General features: G+C 40.3%; 1 protein-coding gene across 2 annotated transcripts; it reads left to right on the forward strand.

Annotated features, from left to right (window-relative positions):
* The first annotated feature begins 681 nt into the window (after positions 1 to 681).
* Positions 682 to 15,862, forward strand: LOX (lysyl oxidase). 2 transcript variants are annotated; one of them, XM_019964655.2, is made up of 7 exons: positions 685 to 1,594; positions 1,946 to 2,054; positions 3,126 to 3,263; positions 4,799 to 4,955; positions 8,266 to 8,361; positions 8,724 to 8,839; positions 12,341 to 15,862. In XM_019964655.2, exons 1-7 carry the CDS (start codon positions 961 to 963, stop codon positions 12,345 to 12,347), a joined length of 1,257 nt encoding a protein of 418 aa, XP_019820214.2. In that variant the 5' UTR covers positions 685 to 960; the 3' UTR covers positions 12,348 to 15,862. The 2 variants fall into 2 exon arrangements, with proteins under 2 accessions (XP_019820215.2, XP_019820214.2); XM_019964656.2 differs by lacking the exon at positions 12,341 to 15,862 and having other exon boundaries at positions 682 to 1,594; positions 8,724 to 8,843.
* Positions 15,863 to 24,303: the final 8,441 nt, after the last annotated feature.

Raw genomic sequence — 24,303 nt, forward strand, 5'->3', positions numbered from 1 at the left:
ACTTCAGCGTTAGCTGGCTTTGCTCCCTGTAAAATTTTACTTTTGGTTATTAAAATATTCACTGTAGGAAATAAATTTGTAATCCATTTCTCATATTACCTACACACAGAAAAACAAAATTTGATATCTTGGGGTTTATTTGCTGAGGGCGCTTCCCATAAAAGCAAGGGGTGTGCATTGGGAAACGTGTCTGGTTAACTCCTTATGGATAAATTAGTCACAACCTTTCCTCCGCCCACCCCATCCCCCCTTTCCCGACTCTCGCCCCCAGCACCCTCTCCACCTCCCGACTTCCCGCCTCTCCAGGGCTGGTGACCTAATAGCATTTTTCTTCATGCATATTTTGGCGTCGCCCCACGGCCTGGCTGCCTTTGCCTGTCTGAGTCTTTTGAAATTCCTGCATGTTCGCCCCAGATTAAGCCGAGTGTGTCTCAGGATGTGTGTTCCGTTTTGTTCTTTCCCCTTAACGCTCCCTGTGCAACGTGTCTGGGGGGAGGAGGACAAGACGGGGAGGGGAGGGGAGGGAGGGGCAGAGGCGAGGAGCTGTCCGCCTTGCACGTTTCCAATCACATTACGTGAACAAATAGCAGAGGGGCGGCCGGGCCAGAACGGCTTGTGTAACTTTGCAAATGTGCCAGAAAGTTTAAAAATCTCTCCTCCTTCCTTCACTCCAGACACTGCCCGTTCGCCGGGGCCGCCACGCCGCTCCCCGTCGCCTTCCAGAAGGACTGAGAAAGAGAAGAGAGGAGAGTGCCACGTCTCACCAGCCGCCTTTACTGGAGAGGGTCTGCAGCCCACCCTAGGCACTGCTTGGTAGGGACTGAGATACCCGGGCGTCCAGCCCGCCTCCTCGGTTGACGAGTTCTCCCTCCCTCACGTGACTTGAGCCCCGTTTTTTTTTTTTTTCCCCCCCTCCGAGCTACGTCTTCCCGGAGTGGGGACAGTCCAGGAAAGGGAGCGATGCGCTTCGCCTGGACCGCACTCCTCGGGTCGCTGCAGCTCTGCGCACTCGTGCGCTGCGCCCCGCCGGCCGCCAGCCACCGGCAGCCCCCTCGCGAACAGGCGGCGGCTCCCGGCGCCTGGCGCCAGAAGATCCAATGGGAGAACAACGGGCAGGTGTTCAGCCTGCTGAGCCTGGGCTCGCAGTACCAGCCGCAACGGCGACGGGACCCCGGCGCCACCGCCCCGGGGGCCGCCAACGCCACTGCCCCACAGATGCGCACACCAATCCTGCTGCTCCGCAACAACCGCACCGCGGCGGCGCGAGTGCGGACGGCCGGCCCCTCTGCGGCCGCAGCTGGCCGCCCCAGGCCCGCCGCCCGCCACTGGTTCCAAGCTGGCTACTCGACGTCCGGGGCCCACGACGCTGGGACCTCGCGCGCTGATAACCAGACGGCACCGGGAGAGGTCCCGACGCTCAGTAACCTGCGACCGCCCAACCGCGTGGACGTGGACGGCATGGTGGGCGACGACCCGTACAACCCCTATAAGTACACCGACGACAACCCCTATTACAACTATTACGACACGTACGAAAGGCCCAGGCCTGGGAGCAGGTACCGGCCCGGATACGGCACCGGCTACTTCCAGTATGGTAAGCACCCCAAGTCTCCACTAACCCCCGTGCACCGTCTCCCCAGCTCCGCGTCTCCCCGACGTGGCTGCCTGGGCGCGGCGGGCCTTGGTCCGTGCAGATCCAATCCCTCCCCCTGCGCCGGCCGAGGCAGCCCTGGAATTTGGTGCAAACCGCGCGCGCCTGGCCCCTCCTGCTTCGTTTCCACTTTACTTTGCAGCCCCGGGCGTCCCCATTCTTCTGCTACCCGCAGCCCAACACCGCAGCCCAGTTGACTGAAGGGTGAGGAGTAAGGCACATGGAGGGACCCGGAGCCAGGGTGGGGGCCGCTAAATTGTCTCACTGCTTTGCCCATCGCCTGCTGACGTTTAGGTCTTCCGGACCTGGTGCCCGATCCCTACTACATCCAGGCGTCCACATACGTGCAAAAGATGGCCATGTACAACCTTAGATGCGCTGCGGAGGAAAACTGCTTGGCCAGGTACCAGCTGGGATCTCCTCGGCCTAGCTCCCTCGTCTTGGTTCCAGGGGGCTCCTCAGGTGCTTGGTCCTGACCACTCTTGTTCTGTGCAGACAAGGGTTGGGAAGTGGAACGTGATCTCTCGGGCATGCTGACCTGGGTGGAGAATTAAAATTTGGAATATTTCTGTGGGTTCTGACTTTCAAACCGTGGCATAAATCAGGGAGATTAAGCAAACCCTTAGCCTGGAGACTGGAGGTCTCCTATTCTTTTTCCAAGATCCTTAAACTTTGGAGCCAACTGTTTCCAATGACGTTCTATTAAACTACTATACCGTGGAAAAAATACTGTAATGGAAGAGCTTGTTAAAACCCCCTCAAAACATCGGGGGGCCACTTGGCCAGTGTGTCACCCCTCCGATGGATGGCACTGTTTTCTTCTGTTTGAAGTCACAGTTAACTTAGTTGTTTTGGCATTACTTTAGCCAGGATAAGATCAGGAGCAAGAGCTTTGCTTTTGCATTAAAAGCTTTAGTCCTAAAATAAAATCTTAGCAGTTTGGGGAATGGAATTCCCTGAGTTTGCTGCTGGGAAACCAGCAGAGGGAGTAAAAGATGTTTTGATAAGACACACAATTTTTTTTAATGTAAAATAAGGTCATCGATAGTATTTGAATATATATTCACACAAAATATTTTACAAGACAGAAATGTTTATATAGTCAATTTCTTCCACTTCCTTTATAACTGTCAGGCTAAAAGAAGAGAAGAAATCCAAGCTCATCATTTTCATTCTACTAGAGTCTTGCATCATACACCATTGCATTCCCTATGGTAGTCTTACAGTAATGCCATTGTTTTAAAGTTACTAAATTATTTATCTTATCTGGGTATACTCTATCAGGATTATTTCCCCAATTTACATCTTCTTTAACTGGGTGGGAAAAAAATGTATGCAAAATGCTCTAGTCTTTTGGAACTGATAACCTCGTTGGGAGACGAGGGCAGTGAACTCTTGGAAGGTTTTGCTTGTAGTTTTGTCTTTAGTTTCATATTCTGTGAAAATCATAATGTTTCTCTCTGTAAAATCACAGCTCAGCATACAGGGGAGATGTCAGAGATTATGATCACAGGGTGCTGCTAAGATTTCCCCAGAGAGTGAAAAACCAAGGGACATCTGATTTCCTACCAAGTCGACCAAGATATTCCTGGGAATGGCACAGTTGTCACCAGTAAGTGGATGGGATGCTTGGGTACTTTTGAGTTGCTTTTTCACTTTACAGGTGATTCTTTTTATGTTTTTTAAGAGTTAACTTTTTGTTTTGAACTTTTTATTTTGTAGTAGGGTATAGCCGATTAACAGTGTTGTGATAGTTTCTGGTAAACAGCGAAGGGACTCAGCCATACATATACATGTATCTATTCTTCCCCCCAAACCCCTCCTATCTAAGCTGCCACATACTACTGAGCAGGGTTCCATGTGCTATACAACAGGTCCTTGCTGGTCATCCATTTTAAATATAGCAGTGTGTACATGACCACCCCAAACTCCCTAACTATCCCTTCCTCCCCTGGCAACCATAGTTCATTTTCTAAATTACAGGTGATTCTTGACATGACAAATCCTTACACAAAGGAAGAAAATTGCTGTTATTTACACTAGAATTTCTCTATATAATTTGACATAATCAAGGAAATCTATCTTTAGGATAATACATCAGTTACTATATATTGTTATCTTTTAAACTGGAAACTCTTTTAAGCCCAGCTTATTAAAACTGTTGATAAGATTACATCAGTTAGCTTCACTAGAATTTTATCCCAGTATACTACAGGTAGCGCTTCCTGGTGGTCATTGGTAAAGATCTACCTGCAATGCAGGAGACTTGGGCTCAATCCCTGGGTTGTTAAGATCCCCTGGAGAAGGAAATGGCAACCCACTCCAGTATTGTTGCTTTCGAAGTCCCATGGACAGAGGAGCCTGGCGGGTTGCAGTCCATGGGGTCGCAAAGAGTTGGACATGTCTTAGCAACTACACCACCACCACCAATTCTACAGTATGACTTGGTAACTTGCTTAGGTGTTCATTGCCAGGAAATCCTGTTTTATGTTCTTAAAATTTCTACAGTTTGAGCCATCACTTTTTGTTCTTTTATGAGAAAATGAACAGTTCAGCACCTTCACTTAAATGAAAAAAGAAATAAATGTGAGCAACTACTTTGCTGATAAAGTAGATTTATAAATAAAAGTTTATACTAGTTAGATAAGAATGGTGGATAAAACATGCTTTTATTTCTCCTTTGCATTTTAGTATAGATTAAAATGCGTGAGAATACAATTTTTAAAAATTTCATAGAAACCTCCCAAGAGAAAAGTGCTCTTCTCTTTTGGAATGAAATATGAGTAGTAGCAGCCAAAGGAGATATACTAGAGAACATATGACAAGTTTCACTTAAACAAAGATAATTTACCATCTATCTCTATTTAATCTTCAAAGATAAAACAGGGTGAAATAAAAAAGCAGAATACTCAAAATAAGTCTTTTTTTCCCCACATACAAAGCTAAAGCCTTACCATTTTGATAGATTTTTGTCCTGGAAAAAAAAAAATCTAGCATGAATCTAGCTTTAAGCAGCTCAACTTGATCCCAATTTTGATGCAAAAACAAACGTGGGAAGCAGTGTATGTGTGTGGGGGGTCATCTAGAATCCTCACTGCTGTCTCTGTATGTTACTGACTGCTGTCTCTGTGTCGTGTGGGACATTAGGCATTACCACAGCATGGATGAATTCAGCCACTATGACCTGCTTGATGCCAGCACCCAGAGGAGAGTGGCTGAGGGCCATAAAGCGAGTTTCTGTCTTGAGGACACATCGTGTGACTACGGCTACCACAGGCGATTTGCATGTACTGCACACACACAGGTAGGATGGCAACCCACACGCTTCAGAGAGAAAACAGCCATCTATCTTCTTTCCTCCTGCCCATCTTTGTGAAAAACTAGTTTACTCGGGGGGTCATCTAGTCCAAATGGTAAACTATTGGGAAAAGGAAAGTGATGGCTTGATGATCCAAATTACTTTTAAAAAGTATTCCATCATCACAGAAGGTCAAGGTGTATACTTGGTATGTTCCACAATGAAGAGCAGTAGTCTATAATCTGAAAAGATCGGAAGGGTTTCCCATTTTTGCACTCAACTCAACTGGTAAGTAACTGTAGGAGAGAGATGTTTTGTCACCTGTAAAACTCTCTCTCCATCTGAGCTAAAAACAGAATGGTGGTTGGGGTTAACAAAAGGACAGAAATAAGTTTCTTAAAGAGCACTTAAAAAAATGTCTCTTTTAATCATGCAGAGAAGAGCAGAAGGACAGTTTCTTTCTCCATGCATATATATTTAAACCTACGGTATAATTGATGTCAGATGTTCTTTGGATGGATTTTTAAAAATAGTGCTGTCCTAAGCAGTTTGTATGTCTTATAATGGGAAAATGTGTGTCAGTTAAAAGCCGCGCCAGTATTTCCATAAGAAACCCTAATTTGTAAAAGGACATTATAATTTTACTCCAGCAGAAATCTTGGCAGGGAGTAGTGAATATATGTAACTCAGGGCACAAAGATCAGCAGCTGGCATCTTGGGAAGCAAATTCCAGGCCTGTGGCAGGAAGCTTTCTGGTGACCTAAATATTATCACTGCTTCTTTCTCTGGACTTAAAACATCATAGCAATTGGAAGGCAAAAGGTTCAGTTCCTCTCACCTGGGGCAGCGCTTACTCTAAGAACAAGAAGATGTAACCTCACATTACACGTATGTTTGTGTAGAATCCCTTTTCACACAGTGATCCCCAAGTCCCACAGCACCTGCCAGTGCAGGGTACCTTGAGTTTACTCTCTTAACTTAGGAAAAGAGGCACTCTGAACAGCTCAGTGCTGAAGTATTTGAATCTAAGACTATAGGCAGCATGTGAATCCCCCAACTCCTTGGCTGGTGACCCTACTTCATTTTATGTGGTAGCTTTCTGATTAATTACCCTCCATTTTATATCCTGTTTAACCACTGTTCACTAGATCTTGCACTGCAAATGACTAATGTATTTGTGTTTTTCACTACACTGGTTGTCTCTTGAACATGGGCTTCCTTTAAAGGGAAAAAAAATTTTCACAAAGCCCCAGTGTTGACTTAGTTATATTATGACCCTTTTAAATGTATCCAAATATAAAACTAGATATAACTTCTTTATATTTATACTCTCATATAAATTCTTGGGCTTCCCTTCCCTCAGCTGGTAAAGAATCTGCCTGCAATGTGGGAGACCTGGGTTCGATCCTTGAGCTGAGAAGATCCCGTGGAGAAGGGAAAGGCTACCCACTTCAGTATTCTGGCCTGGAGAATTCCATGGACTGTATAATCCATGGGGCTGCAAAGAATTTGCATATTAAATATATATGAAGCTAGAAATTACATTAACCTCATTCATGTAATAGTTACATTTGGCTAAAACCAAATAATTTATGTAGTCTTGGCTGTGGTTCTACATTTTTTAAGTTTTTCAAGTTTGAATACAGGAAATGCCTGTTTGCTTACTGCCCTGAAAAACCCTTTTTTTTTGTTTGCCAGTTCAAATAATCAAAACTTATACTTAAATTCTGCCATCTGAGTAAGGTAGAGTGCCAATGTCAGCATTCTTTAAAGTGCTCTTGTTCACTTGAGGGTAAGATAAGCATTATTGAAACCAGTCTTAAATAGGTATCTAATTTGGTGAATCCCTTACAGTGCCATGAAGGTGGTACTAGTAGTAGAAGTAGCAACGATAGTAGCTAACACTGAGTATATGCTCTGTGCCAGAGTAAGAATTATGTGCTGGGAATCAGAAACTGAAAATTCTTCACAATATATTGACTACGCAGCATAAGGTTAATGAATGATTGCAGGTTGGTATGGACCAGCATGGGAAAACACTTCTCACTGCAGTGGCACAGGTCCTTTCTGAGTTTGGCCTGTCTGTACTATTGCGTACTGTATGAGAACACAGTGCTCCCCCGCAAACCAGCACTGGCACAGCATGCTCCAGATGATTCTGCCCTCTCTCTGGTGGCCAAGGTGATCTTAAGCACCAAACAATATCGAGTTTAAAGGACTGCAGCCTATTCTTTTAAATTTACTTTGATTAGTATTAGAATGAAAATACAAAAGTGAAAACTTCTGATAAAGAACCAGTGGAATCAAGAATATACCTATGGATTCCACTTTGAGCAAATTTCTCCAGACTAACTTGCTGGAGGGCAAGAACCATATTTTAGTGGTGTTTTTCTCCTCTCAGCCGCTAGAAGGCACTCATTTACTACTGAAGTGAGTATCTGAGCAAGTAGAGTTGACGTGGCATTCATCCCTTTAACACAACAACAAAATATTCAGTGACGATGTGAGAAAGATTACAGCGTGGTGGTTACAAACAGGGACCCTGGACCCCAAATGCCTGAACTCAAAACCAGCTCAGCCACTTACCAGCTATTTATTCTTGGATGAGCTATTTGACCTTATACAGCCTTAGTTTCTTCATTCATAATATGTGTTACTACTACCCTCTCCCTTGTGTAGTTGTGAGAATTAAATTTATATATATATATATATATATATAACATGCTTAAAATTGCTCCTGGCACATAATACATACTTCATAAGGGTTAACTATTCAAAAATGCAGTAAGACTCCATCCTTAGGGAGCTTACAATCTCTAGTAGATTCATTCTTACATAGGATGATTTTAATATAGAGAATAGACGGATAAATAGCATAAAATGTATACACAAATTGTGTATCATGGGCTTTCACAGTATAGGAAGGTAATTTCCAAGAACAGAAATTGGAGAGAGTTCCACCGATGACAAGACATTTGAGCTAAATTATTATGTGGCCTTTATTCCTGAACTGGTAATATTCAAGGATTTTGGTGGAGGCCTATTTTGTCACTTAAGATTGTATTTATCACTAGTGATTTATTACACTTTTAAGCGAGATGTACTACTACTTATATTAGTCCTGTATTTTTTTTAGCTGGAGGTGCTATAAGGCTGAGTAATATATACTTCTCAAAGGAGATGCAATATAAGTATAGTTTTATGTCAAACTCTTGTAAGTACTAAATTAAAATTTAATTTGCAAATACTAAGCATATTCTTTAGCATACTCTAACCATATGCCATCCTTTTAATTTTTGAATTTTATTTGTTTCAGGGCTTGAGTCCTGGCTGCTATGATACCTATAATGCAGACATAGACTGCCAATGGATTGATATCACTGATGTCAAACCTGGAAACTATATTCTCAAGGTAGAGAACTTTGAACATATACCCATAATGTATTTCAATTGTGACTCAGTGGGCTTATTCTCTGGAGTCAAATGTTAAATATTCATGGTCCTGCAAACAATTATACATCTTCTAGAACTACTTCTAAACCAACCTAGATATATTTAAAAAATTCTTATTTGAAAGAACTTTATGGAAAAAGATCCAGCCTCCTTCAAAAACTCCAGAGTTGAAACACATGCCTAACTTACACCCTCTTCCTTGCCTGATTTAGTTGAATTATGCTGTCTCTATTTTAGCCTCCATTCTGGAAAGAGGAAAAAAATTAACCAGTAAACACTGCTGATGAAATCTGAAACACAGATGATGTTTGTTTTGCCTAGGTCAGTGTGAATCCCAGCTATTTGGTGCCTGAGTCGGATTATTCCAACAATGTCGTCCGCTGTGAAATTCGCTACACAGGACATCACGCATATGCCTCGGGCTGCACAATTTCACCGTGAGTCCCATTTGCCTAGCTAAGTAATTCTCTTGACGATGAGTTTCAATTCATTGATAGGCATTCTACACATACATCTGTTTTCACTACTACTGCAGCTTCCTTGTAAAATAGGTCAAAGGTAGAAAATGATAGCGAGTCTGCACTATCATATAATGGGAGCTGATCCTTTTTTGATAATGCTAGAAAACAGAGTCACAGATTTGATCCCTGGAAGATCTCCTGGAGAAGGAAATGGCAACCCATTCCAGTATTCTTGAGCGGGAGATCCAATGGACAGAGGAGCCTGGTGAGCTATATAGTCCATGGGATTACAAAAGAGATGGATACAACTTAGGGACTAAACAAAAACAAGAGGATGGAGGAGCAGATATGCTCAGGTTTTTAATCACCCTGAAACTTAGCTTTTAAGACAAGACACAGAACACATGTATTTACCCACAAAGCCTGTGTGGCAGCTGAATCTGTAAAATATGCAGTGTGGGTGACCTTGTGGGAGCCCAAAGAGTTGGGTTTCTGGCCTCTTCCTCATAGTCCATGAAGGAGCCCTGAAAAAATTCCTAGAATTCTTCAAAATACATTTTGAAAGTCACTACCTTAAAGTAAACAACTGAAGAGGTCAGACCACCTGTTCTGTAGAAATCAAGATTCCACATATTTGAGTTCTACAAACACAAGCAATAGGGAAATACCTTGCAAAAGAAGGGCTGTGTGGAGATGCCTTCATAATTTTTCTAGTCCAAAAGCCCTTCTTCGGATGAAATTTTAGAAGGAATCCCAGCACTTACTATAACATGGTGCTTTGACGAGAGTAATGAAAGAAAGTTGGGCAGTTTTGCCTTCTTGTGTCTCTGTCCCACCCTGACCTGTGGCACTGCCTGCCCCAGTGATGCTGGGTTATAGATTCTAACTCATATGCCACCTGGGAGGGATACCTTCCCAACAATAAGAATACCATTAGAGTGATACTGAACACAAGCCAGGTTTGCTGTGATGGGAGAGAGGCACGAGTTAGTAGAAAGGTGTCTAACAGAACCACACTGGAAACATAATAGAAAATTTTCCCTGTTACACAAACCAGGGCAATGATTACTGCACATGGACCTGTAGTTTGTGGGCTTTCCGAACTCCACATGAACCTGTCTGGTTGTGCATATTTTGTCAACTACTCGGGGGCTAATAGCCAAGGGAAAGATGGAGCTTAAAGCAGCCCATGCTGTGCACTGTGGACTGGGCTACATTCACCTCGGAGAGGTGAATTTCCATGAAGGAGCAAAACCTGTGTTTTTTAAGTGTCATTATAGCATTAGAGACATATGTAGTCTATGACAAACAAAGGTGTAGGACTGAAAGAAGATTATCAAGTAAATTCTTCTGAACATGCCTGAAATACAGAAAACCTGGCTGGGTTTATGGCCCACACTGTGTGGAACTGATCACAGTATAACTGAAAATCCCCAGAAAAGGAATATAACTTAATTTAAAATTATTAATTTCTCTTAATTTTTATAATTCCGTAATTTATTCACTCATTATTCACTGGCACTTTTTGATATAATGCTTAAATTGCATGGGGGGGTGCTAAAATAAAATGCATTAGAAACAGGAGGACCTCTACGATGATAACCTAAGTGACTCTCAGGTACAACTGCTGATCTCCTATGAGGAAAAAGTCTGAGAGGTGATTCTATTGTTGTATAGAAAGTGACTTGCTTGTTTATCATCAGTAGAATCCATTGGGTTGGATATTGACAGACATTTAGAGCAAATAAAAACTGTTACTCTGTTCCAGCAGAGTTTCTTTCTCTTTTTTTCATTTTAGCCAGTTGTCATTGACTGTAAATTGTAAGAGTGGTTGATGAAAAACTTTAATGACCAATACGGATCAGATGAAAATATGCAAAAGTTAAAGGACGCATGGGTAGTGATTTGTAATTAAATAACAATCTCATACATATCTATGAATGGAAAATAATGGGAAAAGTACAAAAACCTTGACTTAAACCCCCACCTTCAGGAGAATGATGCTCGCCTCTTATATTGGCTCTCAGTTCCACCTCCCTTGATAGGGATAAGAGTTCAGAGGAAGAAATTTTCTCTGGCTATAGCTTTAGGACAGCACTTGAATTGGGCCTTGAGGGCTGAGGAGGACTGCACTGGAGAGGGTTAAGGAGGGCCATGCTAGGAGGAGTCAACATCACCCGCAACTACATGGCAAGAAGAAACTGCAGGGCATGTTTGGAAAAGCAAGTTAGCCTGGCTAAGGCATAAATTTCATGGGCAAAAAGAATGGAAAAGTTGGGACGAGATCAAAGTGAGCACTGAAGAGCAAGCTGAAAAGTCTCAGCTTCATCCTAGTGACCATGGGGAGTCTCTGAGGTTTCTTGAGCAAGGTGTGTATCTTGCCTAAAGCCATGTGGTCGCTCAGTGACTCTGTAAGCAGCAGTGTGTGTGTGATTCCCTTGGTAATGTTATTGTAATTAAAAAAAAACAAAACTCTTAAAGACATATCATCTCTTAGTTCACTGGTTGTTTTTCATGCTAATCAAATATCTGAGCACGTGTGTGTGTTTGTGTTCGTCGCTTCAGTCATGTCCAACTCTTTGTGACCCTATGGACTATAGCCCGCCAGGCTCCTCTGTCCATGGGATTTCCCAGGCAAAAATACTGGAGTAGGTTGCCATTTCCTTCTCCAGGGGATCTTCATGACCTAGAAATTGAACCTGGGTCTCCTGCATTGCAGGAAGATTCTTTACCATCTGAGCCACTAGGTATCGGTGTGTAAAAAAGTGTGTGCCTTGGGTGTATCCCCTCTCTCTCATTTTCCTTTCTGTAAACCCAGTGAATGACCCAGGTGACTCTGTGGCCCAGCTCAGTTCTAAGATACCATCATTAAGTTCTTTCTTCACAGAAACTACTTGGGAATAAATTCACAGAAATTATTTGGAAACTGATGGTTTATAATCTGGACTAAGTGATTCTTATTTCATGTACATAGGGATCTGTGATCACAGTATAAATACAGTATTTGATTTACTGGCTTTGACCCAGTCTTGGCCTATTAGTGTAACATTCTACATCCAGAACTTTGCTGGGAAACAACCAATGCCGGACAGTATGGAGGTCATGAACCTGCTTCTTGGTGGGCCTGCCACACTAGCTGCACAGAGTGAACTCACTTGGCCAGGGCTGGTGGTCCTGTAAGCCCTGCTTTATTCTTACATGTTTCAGAGGGTGTTTCTTTTAACTCTAAACATCAAGTTTGTAGGTATCAGGCATAAACTTTCTCCTAGTGACATAGTCACCATCTTCAAATCATGTATTAAATAATGTATTAATGGATAATTTCAGAAGGTGACTGTTGCATAGGTGGAGGGAAATTGTCATATATATATATATATATATTTTTTTTTTTTTTAAGATGACTTTAAACTTGTCTACTATACTCATTCAGAGTATTATCAGGTTAATAACTTGTTTTATTTTGTTTTCTTAATCTAGGTATTAGAAAGCAAGCCAAAACTCCCAAAGGATATATCAGTGCCTGGTGTTCTGAAGTGGAAAAAAATAGATTAACTTCAGTAGGATTTATGTATTTTGAAAGAGAGAACAGAAAACAACAAAAGAATTTTTGTTTGGACTGTTTTATAACAAAGCACATAACTGGATTTTGAACATTTCAATCGGCATTATTTGGGAAATTTTTAATATTATTATTCACATTACTTTGTGAATTAACACAGTGTTTCAATTCTGTAATTGCACACTTGGCTCTTTCTGAGAAATCCAAATTTCTTATGCTTCTTCTGAAATTATAGTGCAAAAGGGAAAAAAAATTCGATGAATGAGTCAAAATTATTTTAAAACTGAGAATTTTCTAAAGTTCTAAAACTTTAGTGAACCTTAATAATAACTGGCTTATATATGTCCTAGCATAGATCACTTTAGAAATGAAGCTCCTACTGTTTAAATAGATATGGACACATTTGGTACTGAGGGAGGAATAAACAGGTTACCATTGGTGTCAAGAAATGTTACTATATAGCAGAGAAATGGCAATGTATGTATTCAGATAGTTACATCCCTATATAAAATTTGTTTACATTTTAAAAATTAGTAGATAAACTCCTTTCTTTCTGTCAAGTGTACAAGTTCATTCTGACTTAAGTCAGCTTTTGTTGTGGAACAAATTAAGTAATTGAGCTGCCCAACTTGTGTCTGACATTTGTTGATGCGCCCCTCTATTCTTTAATTTTTCTATGGGCAGAGACCTTTTCAGTGACATTCTTAAAATTACTGTTATGGGGATCTGCTAGACATAGGACAACTGTATCAATGGGAAGTCGTTCTGATGATAGATGTGATACATTCAAAGACAGTATGCACTTTAGTATCTTTAACTATTAGCCAAAAAAATGCCCTTGCTGACATAAAAATCATACAAAAAAGTCCCCCAGACCACAACTGTCTCTAAAATACTTAGGAATATTAGTGAGAAACTTAGGATTTTCAACTTTTCTACACTTTTTTAAATGATCAGCTTTAAAAAGAGTAAGACTAACATTTTTTAAATTATCCAGAATAGATGACATAATGTATATGAATACACAAACATTATTCTGGGTCATCTAGGAATCAGTCATATGTGTTTTTTGTGTGTGTATCTGAAATATAATACAAACTAGCAAAGCACATAGCATTACATACTTGAGACGTTGGTGAATAAGGGGGACCAAAAGAGAACAGCTTTCTGCAAAACCAAGGAGTGTGTTGCATAATGAGACAGCTGTGATTTTATTTTAAACTGTGAAACCATGTGCCACATCAGAATTTGGAGAATTTCTTTTTTTCCTAGATTCAAAAGATGTAGAAAGAGATCAAATTACAGTTTTTAAGTTAGTGGTGCTGAAGCAGAAGTTTTCCTCTCTTAACCAGTATTCAAATCCCAAGCAAGGTATTTCCAGTGCCAAGACACATTAGGTAGAATTTTAAAATGAGTGGCATCCCTATATTGTGTCATACAGTTGTAAAGTTAGCACCAACTACCAACCATTCTTCACTCACCGAGTGCTCTGCACTGTAAGAAGGGCTAGAGGTGGGCAGTCGTCAGGGGAGATAGAGCGGGCTGCAGGAGCCTCATCTGCCAGGCACACACTTACCATGAGACAATACAGACAGCTTGATAGAGACCCAGAATTTCCATTGAGCTAGTATCTGAGCTATGGAATAGCTTCTTTGATGTACCTCTTTGCCTTCGATTGCTTTTAGTTTTAAGACTGTAGAATGATCCTTTAAAATTGTAATCTTTTCTAATAGAGATATTTTAATATACTTGCTTTTTTAAAAAACAAAAACTACTGTCAGTATAATACTGAGCCAGACTGGCATCTACAGATTTACGACCTATCATTTCATCAAGATTCTCACCCCCATACTAAAAGCTAGCTAATATCATGGCCTTTGGATACGTATGAGATGTGTTTACTGTCATTCCATTGGCCTTCCATCTGCCTGTAGATCCATCATTTTAGGGCCTAAAATATGCTAGGGACTAACATGCTAGGCATTACGATACGAAAAAGGCTGTCCCTAACCTCATTAAGTATTCAAAATGCCATTATTACTCATTAGGTTCAACTTATCTCATTTTTAACATCATAAGTACATGTCTAGAAAATTTCTATTTTAAGCACTATTGTTTTTCATGACCATATTTTATTAAAAAATAAGTTTAAAATGAATACATATATGCATGTATGTGTTACTAATAATTAAAACTATCTTTCTAATCCCTGAAATCTCTGCCTTTTAAATATAACACATACTATTTCATTGATTTTGGGAAAAAAATTCAATTAAAAGGTTAAATATTCTCACTTATTCCTTATATAAATATTCCTCCCCCCTTAATCACTCCTAAACACTCTCAAATAACTCACAAATATTGATTTAACACTCAGTATTTTTGAACCTCAAAGAATCTCTTCTCTGAATAACCACGAAAACTCACAGATAATGATTAGTTGGTAAAATGTATCTATTAATAAAAAATATAATCCCGCCTTACCAAACTCTAAATAAAAAAATCTTTTAAATAGGAAGTAGAAATGAAACAAAGAATTTTGAGTACTGAAAAGAGACTGGTTTTTAAACACAGACTGTGAAAAAAATAGGAAGATAACTTAGTGAGTCTTCCACATGCCATATTAGTGGCCTCATAATTATTCAGACCACAGTTTGTATTAAAGAGGTCTTGCCTTCTAAGGCTAGGATTCAGTCTCACATAGCTTTCCTATTTCCAGGAAATCTTTATATTTTTACATAATGACATTCACAATTGCTAATCATTCACTAGACATTATTTTTAATAATGAAGAACAAATGTTTTTTCTCCTTGACCTCATAGGAGATCATCACACTCATAATCTTTCTCAATATTCAGATTGTAGAGGAAATGCAGTTCACTAAAATCATGGTACTAAGAATTCCTCTTTACCAAATTATGTTAAAATACTGAACTTCTGATCAGAAGACATTTTGTTTTAAAAATAACTTGTTTTGATACTAACAGTACAACTAATAAGTAAAACTACCCTTTTCTATATATCACAATCAATAGCCACATTTCATTCCCAGCTACCAAAAGTCTTGGGCCACTTTTGAATGCTTAAAGCATGTCATTTATCCTTCTAATCAAAATGGTGCTGAATTATTTCAACTTGAATGTAAAATGTGTTGTCTTAGCTCACAGGATATAAACATTTAATATATAACTGCTTGCTATGAACTACGTAACATGTGATTTGGTATTGTAATGTTTTTAATGACGTTTTAGTTTCTTCCAAATTTTTCAGGAATACTAGTTGTAAAACATTTTTAACTTTTTTTTTGAAGAGCTCTTATTTTAAATGCCCAGACACTGGCTTTATAATCTTCTTTACACTCGCACATTCTTTTATTATATGCCTATACTATGATTGCAAGATTATGTAAAAATGCCTTGAATAAATGATTTCAAGTGTCTAGAGTGGTCATTTGTTGTTACATATAAATAAATGATATGAATTTCACTTAGATTAAGATCTTAAAGCCATGTGTATGGTTGGTGATTTTGCTTAATTGCCTTTTATATTAACAAACTGTTTATCAAGCTCACACAACTTGAAACTTGTCTATGATGGATAAAAATCTAGCTGATATTTTAAAAAGAAACTATCATACCGGAACAGATTCTAACTTTTGTCATCATTACCAACCACTTCCAAGGATGCGGAACAGGCACAGAAAGAATAACTGCCCTCTGTTTTGATTCGCATCTTAGAAATGCTCATGAGCATATGTGCACCCAGGGGACACATCTGGCTCAAGATACAAATTATTTATATGAAGAGAAACATTGCTATCACAGTAATCCCTATTTAAATGTGTACCAGATTAACCTGAAGCTAGTAGCCTAAGAAGACAGACAGGCCCCAAACTGTGAGCAAGTGTTTTGGGAGAAGAATAATTAATCCACAAACAATTTACCTTTAAGGAGCTCTTGCAGGTAAAATAGACGTAGGCTTGTGGCTGGCAGTTTTCATTTTTGACAGTACCAGGGACGGGGGAGCCTGGTGGGCTGCCGTCTATGGGGTCGCACAGAGTCAGACATGACTGAAGCGACTTAGCAGCAGCAGCAGGACATTAGCGACACCTGAAACCACCGATTTCCTGCTTTTCTCACCTGCTCATGGAAAGGTATTAGTGTAAAAGACGATTACTTTGGTGTTATCCAGTGTTCGCTGTTTCAGGCACTGTTCATTATTATTAGTTCATTAATCAAACATACATTCTAATTAGTCACAGTCCCTCTAGAGTGGGTACAATTCAATGGCAGAAAACCTGAGAGAAAAACACAGCAAAATATTAGTGTTCTGGAAGAAATGCAGCTGTAATGAGAGGGTTGGGGGAGAGGAACAGTAGTCAGCTGTACCCCTCCCTCTTGCAGTATTATCTTAGTGTTTTCACCACTTTTTAATCCATGATATAGAAAAATTCACATGTGGTTGATGCTGGGGTGAGGCAAGAGTGGCGCAACTCATTCCTGACGTTTCTGCGCCTGAGTCCAAGAGCATCAGCAACTGGGTTAAATTTGCTTTGCAGATGAGAGATCTGAGGGGACGAAGTAAGAGGAATGGGATGGAAAACACATAAATGGTGCAACTTCTTCCCTAATTTAGGCAACTGGTTCTCTGGAAAGTGACCTACAATGTCAAGATTTTCTCCAAGGCCCAGGCTGACCAGAGATGACTTTTCGTCCACAGGGAGTTATCCTGCTACTCTTTCAGAGTTTGAGAAGGCGTATCAGGAGCTAAGCATACAAAGCCTTATTTTCTGCCCCTTGCTCCCCAATTTTCTAAAAGGAATACTTCTGAGTATTAGAAACATGGGAAAAAAAGGTCATCCTCCTTTTCTCTTTCATGTACAGGATTCCACAATTTAGCAACAGGTGGTCCTCTGTGATTTTTTTTTCTCTTTTGATGATCAACAAGAGGCCAATAAGAGTTTTAACCTCAAACAGTAGTCTCATTTGAATGTGCTTAGAAAAACATCTTAGGGTTGAGTTTGCCTTATCAGAATATTTTAGATATTCATTCAATACTTCCATTATGAAGTTATTTAAAGTTGATTGTCATCAATAAATAATGTTCCTTTCACTGCAGTAAAATTAACGTAACAGTTCCTTAATAGCATCAAATACCTAGTTAGCATTCAAATTTCACTGATTGTCTTAAAATTTTTTTTTAAGTTGATTTGTTTGATTCAGGATCAAACAAGGACACAATGACTTAGTTATTATGTGTTTTCAGTTCAGTTCAGTTCAGTCGCTCGGTCGTGTCTGACTCTTTGCGACCCCATGAATCGCAGCACGGCAGGCCTCCCTGTCCATCACCAACTCCCAGAGTTCATTCAAACTCACGTCCATCGAGTCAGTGATGCCATCCAGCCATCTCATCCTCTGTTGTCCCCTCTTCCTCCTGCCCCCAATCCCTCCCAGCATCAGAGTCTTTTCCAATGAGTCAACTCTTCGCATGAGGTGGCCAAAGAAATTCTAGGGCTGATCTCCTTTAGAATGGACTGGTTGGATCTCCTTGTAGTCCAAGTGACTCTCAAGAGTTTTCTCCAACACCACAGTTCAAAAGCATCAATTCTTCGGCACTCAGATTTCTCCACAGTCCAAATCTTGCATCCACACATGACCACTGGAAAAACCATAGCCTTGACTAGACGGACCTTTGTTGGCAAAGTAATATCTCTGCTTTTCAATACGCTATCTAGGTTGGTCATAACTTTTCTTCCAAGAGTAAGCATCTTTTAATTTCATGGCTGCAGTCACCATCTGCAGTGATTTTGGAGCCCCAAAAAATAAAGTCTGACACTGTTTCCACTGTTTCCCCATCTATTTCCCATGAAGTGATGAGACCAGATGCCATGATCTTCGTTTTCTGAATGTTGAGCTTTAAGCCAACTTTTTCACTCTCCTCTTTCACTTTCATCAAGAGGCTTTTTTGTTCCTCTTCACTTTCTGCCATAAGGGTGGTGTCATCTGCATATCTGAGGTTATTGATATTTCTCCTAGCAATCTTGATTCCAGCTTGTGCTTCTTCCAGCCCAGCGTTTCTCATGATGTACTCTGCATAGAAGTTAAATCTTTTTAAAATCCATATATTTCCCTTTTATCATTTTTTGTCTTGCTATTAAAGTATGTGAATTTTTTTTTTTTTTTTTTTTTATATAGAACACCTACTATCTTATAGAATTTTCCACATTCTAGATTTTGAAGACTGGATACTGGTGGTGTCATTTAATATTAACACATTCTTCTGTTCCTTGTATTTCCAATGAAACGTCAAATCTGGAGGCTTGACCAGATGTAGGTTAGGTTTGATTTGGGGGTGCAACAAGACATGATCCACCTATGGATGGATAGATGGTAGAGATATCCTGGGCTTCCTCGTATGATGGAGTTATGAAGGACATCTATCATGATCTTCATAACTCCATCATACGAGGAAGCCCAGGATGTCTCTACCATCTATCTTTTTGTGATGTTAAAAATGATCAGTGGGCTCAGCATTGTCAGTCTGATACATCCACTATAGAAATCCCCAATAGATTCTTACCTACTCATTTTAGCAGTCATTGATGATCATTGCTAGATCTATTATCAAATTTCCGTATTAGCTGATTTTCTAAAAAAAAGAAATGTTGAGTATTTCATAATGGTATACATGCTTTTTAATTTGAATGGAACTGTTTATTTCATTAACGCACTTTACTAATTAAATAACATTTAACATGAAACTTAGTAACTGATATTTATTTCCCCCCCTTTTAGTAATTTGAGATACTTCTGGAACCTTATAAAAGACATTCAAGGTGCTGTGCTCTTTCACAAGAAAAGCCAAAACGTTGTTTTTGGAGCTGTTTTTCCCATGTGTGTGTGTATTTTTCTCCCATTATTGTTAAAGGTAATTTTAACCTTACACAAATGATCTGTTGATTTGAAATATCATGGGAAAACTTTGGCCTAGAACATTTTCAAAGAGGTTAGTTACTGGAAATACAAAAAAGCTAAGGATACTTGGCAAGGTGGTTATATTACATGCTTCAAATCTCTACACAAGTACATAGCTTTCTCCATCCTCAGATTTTTCAATTTCCAATTGAGTTTCTCAATTTCCTGTAAATTAAATTTCAAGAACCTTAAATGACATTCAAGGCCTTCTTTTAGCCTTAATTCTCCAGTTCAGCAGTTTCATATCTACCACTTTTCTGCATTCTCTTCTGTAGCCAAACTAGACAACTGACTGTTCCCCTTACTCCTCCTGTCTCTCCAGGAGTCAAGTACTTCCCTGGGGTACACATGGGGAGTTTACTTCTCTCTTAAGGTGTTTCGTTTCTTTCTATTAACAGATTCACATATATTCATGGTCTCTTACTAAACTTGTACAGGACAGCTACTCTTTCTTGGCTAACACCATGTCTTTCTACTATTTAAGAGATATTAGCGCCTTGATTTCCTTTGGGGGGGAATACTTTGCCCACATTGCATTGCTAACCATGATATCCTACACCAAGCAGGACACAGCTCCAGATCCCATGTTCAATGAATTAAAAGACACCTTCTCCCTAAAATGTTAATTGTCAGCAAAGTGACTAAAAGATTGACAATGTTTATAAATGATTAATCAGCAGTCAGATGAGTTTCTCAAGAACTAATAGTTATTATTTACTGAGTGCCTGCCAAGAAACCCTATATAGTATGTATGCAATCCATGAAGTATTTATTTTGTTGTTTTCAGGCTTTTTCTCACCTTTTCTTTCTCACTTAGCCTCAATTGGTCATTTCTTTACTCCCAGTTCATATTCACTTAGGAACAAACATTCAAAAAAACCTTACTCCTAAAGTGCCTGATGAGTTCTTATAGCCATACTTGTAGGGCTGTTTTCTCTGGCCTCAAATAAAACAGGGTCTGGGAGAAAGAGAAAAGTAGAGTAGGAATTCAAACTGATAAGGAAGATGGTTAGAAAGAGGAAGAACAAAAATTTTCAGAGTTTTGGGAAGCAGCATGAAAGGTTTTCTGACTTTTTACCTACAGGTAACTTGTCATTCAGGCTTCCCTAGTGGCTCAGATGGTAAAGAATATGCCTGTCAATGCAGAAGACCCAGGTTCAATCCTGGTGTTGGGAAAATCCTCTGGAGAGGAGAATGGCAACCTACTCCAGTGTTCTTGTCTGGAGAATCCCATGGGTGGAGGGCTACAGTCCATGGGGTTGCAAAAGCTGTATACAACTGAGTGACTAAGCACACACACAACCTCTCATTCAACAGTCCTGGACACTTGTGGGTCCTCCTGGAGAAAGGGGTGAGGGAATTTGGATACCTTACACGAAGATGAGGATAAAAAACAAACAAAAGCATCCTTACTGTAACCACAATAAAACTGGAATAAAATGAATGGGAAATATACTGTCAATAAGGCAGAGGTAGAACCGATGTTAATTTTATTTCTTCCTTTCCATTTCTAACTGCACTGGCTTCAACTTTTAAAACAATGGTAAGTGAAAATGTAGTAACAGTATAATGAGAGCCATCCTTGTTATGTTTCTAACTTCCAATATTTCTCCACTAAGTGAAATACTGATTATTAGTGTCAGTCAGTCAGTTCAGTCCCTCAGTCACTTCTGACTCTCTGCGACCCCATGAATTGCAGAACGCCAGGCCTCCCTGTCCATCACCAACTCCCGGGGTTCACTCAAACTCACATCCATTGAGTCAGTAATGCCACCTAGCCATCCCATCCTCTGTCGTCCCCTTCTCCTCCTGTCCCCATTCCCTCCCAGCATCAGGGTCTTTTACAGTCAACTCTTCGTATGAGGTGGTCAAAGTATTGGAGTTTCAGCTTTAGCATCAGTCCTTCCAATGAACACCCAGGACTGATTTCCTTTAGGATGGACTGGTTGGATCTCCTTGCAGTCCAAGGGACCCTCACAAGTCTTCTCCAACACCACAGTTCAAAAGCATCTTCTCCGGTGCTCAGCTTTCTTCACAGTCCAACTCTCACATCCATACATGACCACTGGAAAAACCATAGCCTTGACTAGACGGACAATTGTTGGCAAAGTAATGTCTCTGCTTTTTAATATTCTATCTAGGTTGGTCACAACTTTTCTTCCAAGGAGTAAGCATCTTTTAATTTCATGGCTGCAGTTACCATCTGCAGTGATCCTGGAGCCAAAAAAAAATAAAGTCTGACACTGTTTCCACTATTTCCCCATCTATTTCCCATGAAGTGATGGGACCAGATGCCATGATCTTCGTTTTCTGAACGTTGAGCTTTAAGCCAACTTTTCCACTCTCCTCTTTCACTTTCATCAGTTCCTCTTCACTTTCTGCCATAAGGTTGGTGTCATCTGCATATCTGAGGTTATTGATATTTCTCCTGGCAATCTTGATTCCAGCTTGTGTTTTTTCCAGCCCAGCGTTTCTCATGATGTACTCTGTGTATGAGTTAAATAAGCAGGGTGACAATATACAGCTTTGACGAACTCCTTTTCCTATTTGGAACCAGTTTGTTGTTCCATGTCCAGTTCTAACTGTTGCTTTCTGACCTGCATACAGATTTCTCAAGAGGCAGGTCAGGTGGTCTGGTATTCCCATCTCTTGAAGAATCTTCCACAGTTCATTGTGATCCACACAGTCAAAGGCTTTGGCATAGTCAATAAAGCAGAAATAGATGTTTTTCTGGAACTTTCTTGCTTTTTTGATGATCCAGCAGATGTTGGCAATTTGAGCTCTGGTTCCTCTGCCTTTTCTAAAACCAGCTTGAACATCTGGAAGTTCACAGTTCACGTATTGCTGAAGCCTGACTTGGAGAATTTTGAGCATTACTTTACTAGTGTGTGAGAAGAGTGCAATTGTGCGGTAGTTTGAGCATTCTTTGGCATTGCCTTTGGGATTGGAATGAAAACTGACCTTTTCCAGTCCTGTGGCCACTGCTGAGTTTTCCAAATTTGCTGGCATATTGAGTGAAGCACTGTCATAGCATTACCTTTCAGGATTTGAAAGAGCTCAACTGGAATTCTATCACCTCCACTAGCTTTGTTTATAGTGATGCTTTCTAAGGCCCACTTGACTTCACATTCCAGAATGTCTGGCTCTAGGTGAGTGATCACACCATCGTGATTATCTTGGTCGTGAAGCTCTTTTTTTGTACAGTTCTCCTGTGTATTCTTGCCACTTCTTCTTAATATTTTCTGCTTCTGTTAGGTCCATACCATTTCTGTACTTTATTGAGCCCATCTTTGCATGAAATGTTCCCTTGGTATCTCTAATTTTCTTGAAGAGATCTCTAGTCTTCCCCATTCTGTTGTTTTCCTTTATGTCTTTGCATTGATCACTGAGGAAGGCTTTCTTATCTCTCCTGCTATTATTCAGATGCTTGTATCATTCCTTTTCTCCTTTTCTTTTCGCTTCTTTTCACAGCTATTTGTGAGGCATCCTCAGACAGCCATTTGGCTTTTTTGCATTTGTTTTCCATGGGGATGGTCTTGATCCCTGTCTCCTGTACAATGTCATGAACCTCCGTCCATAGTTCATCAGGCATGCTATCAGATCTAGTCCCTTAAATCTATTTCTCACTTCCACTGTATAATCATAAGGGATTTGATTTAGGTCATACCTGATGGTCTAGTGGTTTTCCCTACTTTCTTCAATTTCAGTGTCAATTTGGCAATAAGGAGTTCATGATCTGAGCCACAGTCAGCTCCTGGTCTTGTTTTTGCTGACTTTATATAGCTTCTCCATCTTTGGCTGCAAAGAATATAATCAATCTGATTTTGGTGTTGACCATCTGGTGATGTCCATGTGTAGAGTCTTCTCTTGTGTTGTTGGAAGAGGGTGTTTGCTATGACCAGTGCATTCTCTTGGCAAAACTCTATTAGACTTTGCCCTGCTTCATTCCATACTCCAAGAACAAATTTGCCTGTTACTCCAGGTGTTTCTTGACTTCCTACTTTTGCATTCCAGTCCCCTATAATGAAAAGGACATCTTTTTTGGGTGTTAGTTCTAAAAGGTCTTGTAGGTCTTCATAGAACTGTTCAATCTCAGCTTCTTCAGTGTTCCCAAGTAAGATGGTAGGTGTTGTGAGAGGGCATCAGAGGGCAGACACACTGAAACCATAATCACGGAAAACTAGCCAATCTGATCACACAGACCACAGCCTTGTCTAACTCAATGAAACTAAGCCATGCCCTGTGGGGCCACCCAGGATGGGAGGGTCATGCTGGAGAGGTCTGACAGAATGTGGTCCACTGGAGAAGGGAATGGCAAACCACTTCAGTTTTCTTGCCTTGAGAACCCCATGAACAGTATGAAAAGGCAAAATGATAGGATACTGAAAGAGGAACTCCCCCAGTCGGTAGGTGCCCAATATGCTACTGGAGATCAGTGGAGAAATAACTCCAGAAATAATGAAAGGATGAAGCCAAAGCAAAAGCAATACCCAGTTGAGGATGTGACTGTTGATAGACACAAGGTCTGATGCTGTAAAGAGCATTATTGCATAGGAACCTGGAATGTCAGGTCCATGAATCAAGGCAAATTGGAAGTGGTCAAACAGAAGATGGCAAGAGTGAACGTCGACATTCTAGGAATCAGCGAACTAAAATGGACTGGAATGGGTGAATTTAACTCAGATGACCATTATATCTACTACTGTGGGCAAGATTCCCTTAGAAGAAATGGAGTAGCCATCATGGTCAACAAAAGAGTCTGAAATGCATTACTTGGATTATTAGTGTAAGACACTCCTTTTTATGCTGAGAAATTAAACTTCTATTCTTAGATTTTTAAGTGCTTTGTTTAGAAAAGGACAGATTAAAGAAAAGAAAGAGAAAAGCAGAGTAGGAATTCAAACTG

Source organism: Bos indicus, chromosome 7 (assembly GCF_029378745.1).
Source record: "Bos indicus isolate NIAB-ARS_2022 breed Sahiwal x Tharparkar chromosome 7, NIAB-ARS_B.indTharparkar_mat_pri_1.0, whole genome shotgun sequence".
Classification (NCBI taxonomy): Eukaryota; Metazoa; Chordata; class Mammalia; order Artiodactyla; family Bovidae; genus Bos; species Bos indicus.

Bases quoted from the DNA above. Each gene is read 5' to 3' on its own strand.
- LOX (XM_019964655.2), top strand. From the start codon at position 961: ATGCGCTTCGCCTGGACCGCACTCCTCGGGTCGCTGCAGCTCTGCGCA. The intron at 1,595-1,945 runs GTAAGCACCCCA...GCTGACGTTTAG, and splicing joins CACCGGCTACTTCCAGTATG to GTCTTCCGGACCTGGTGCCC. The intron at 8,362-8,723 runs GTAGAGAACTTT...TGTTTTGCCTAG, and splicing joins CTGGAAACTATATTCTCAAG to GTCAGTGTGAATCCCAGCTA.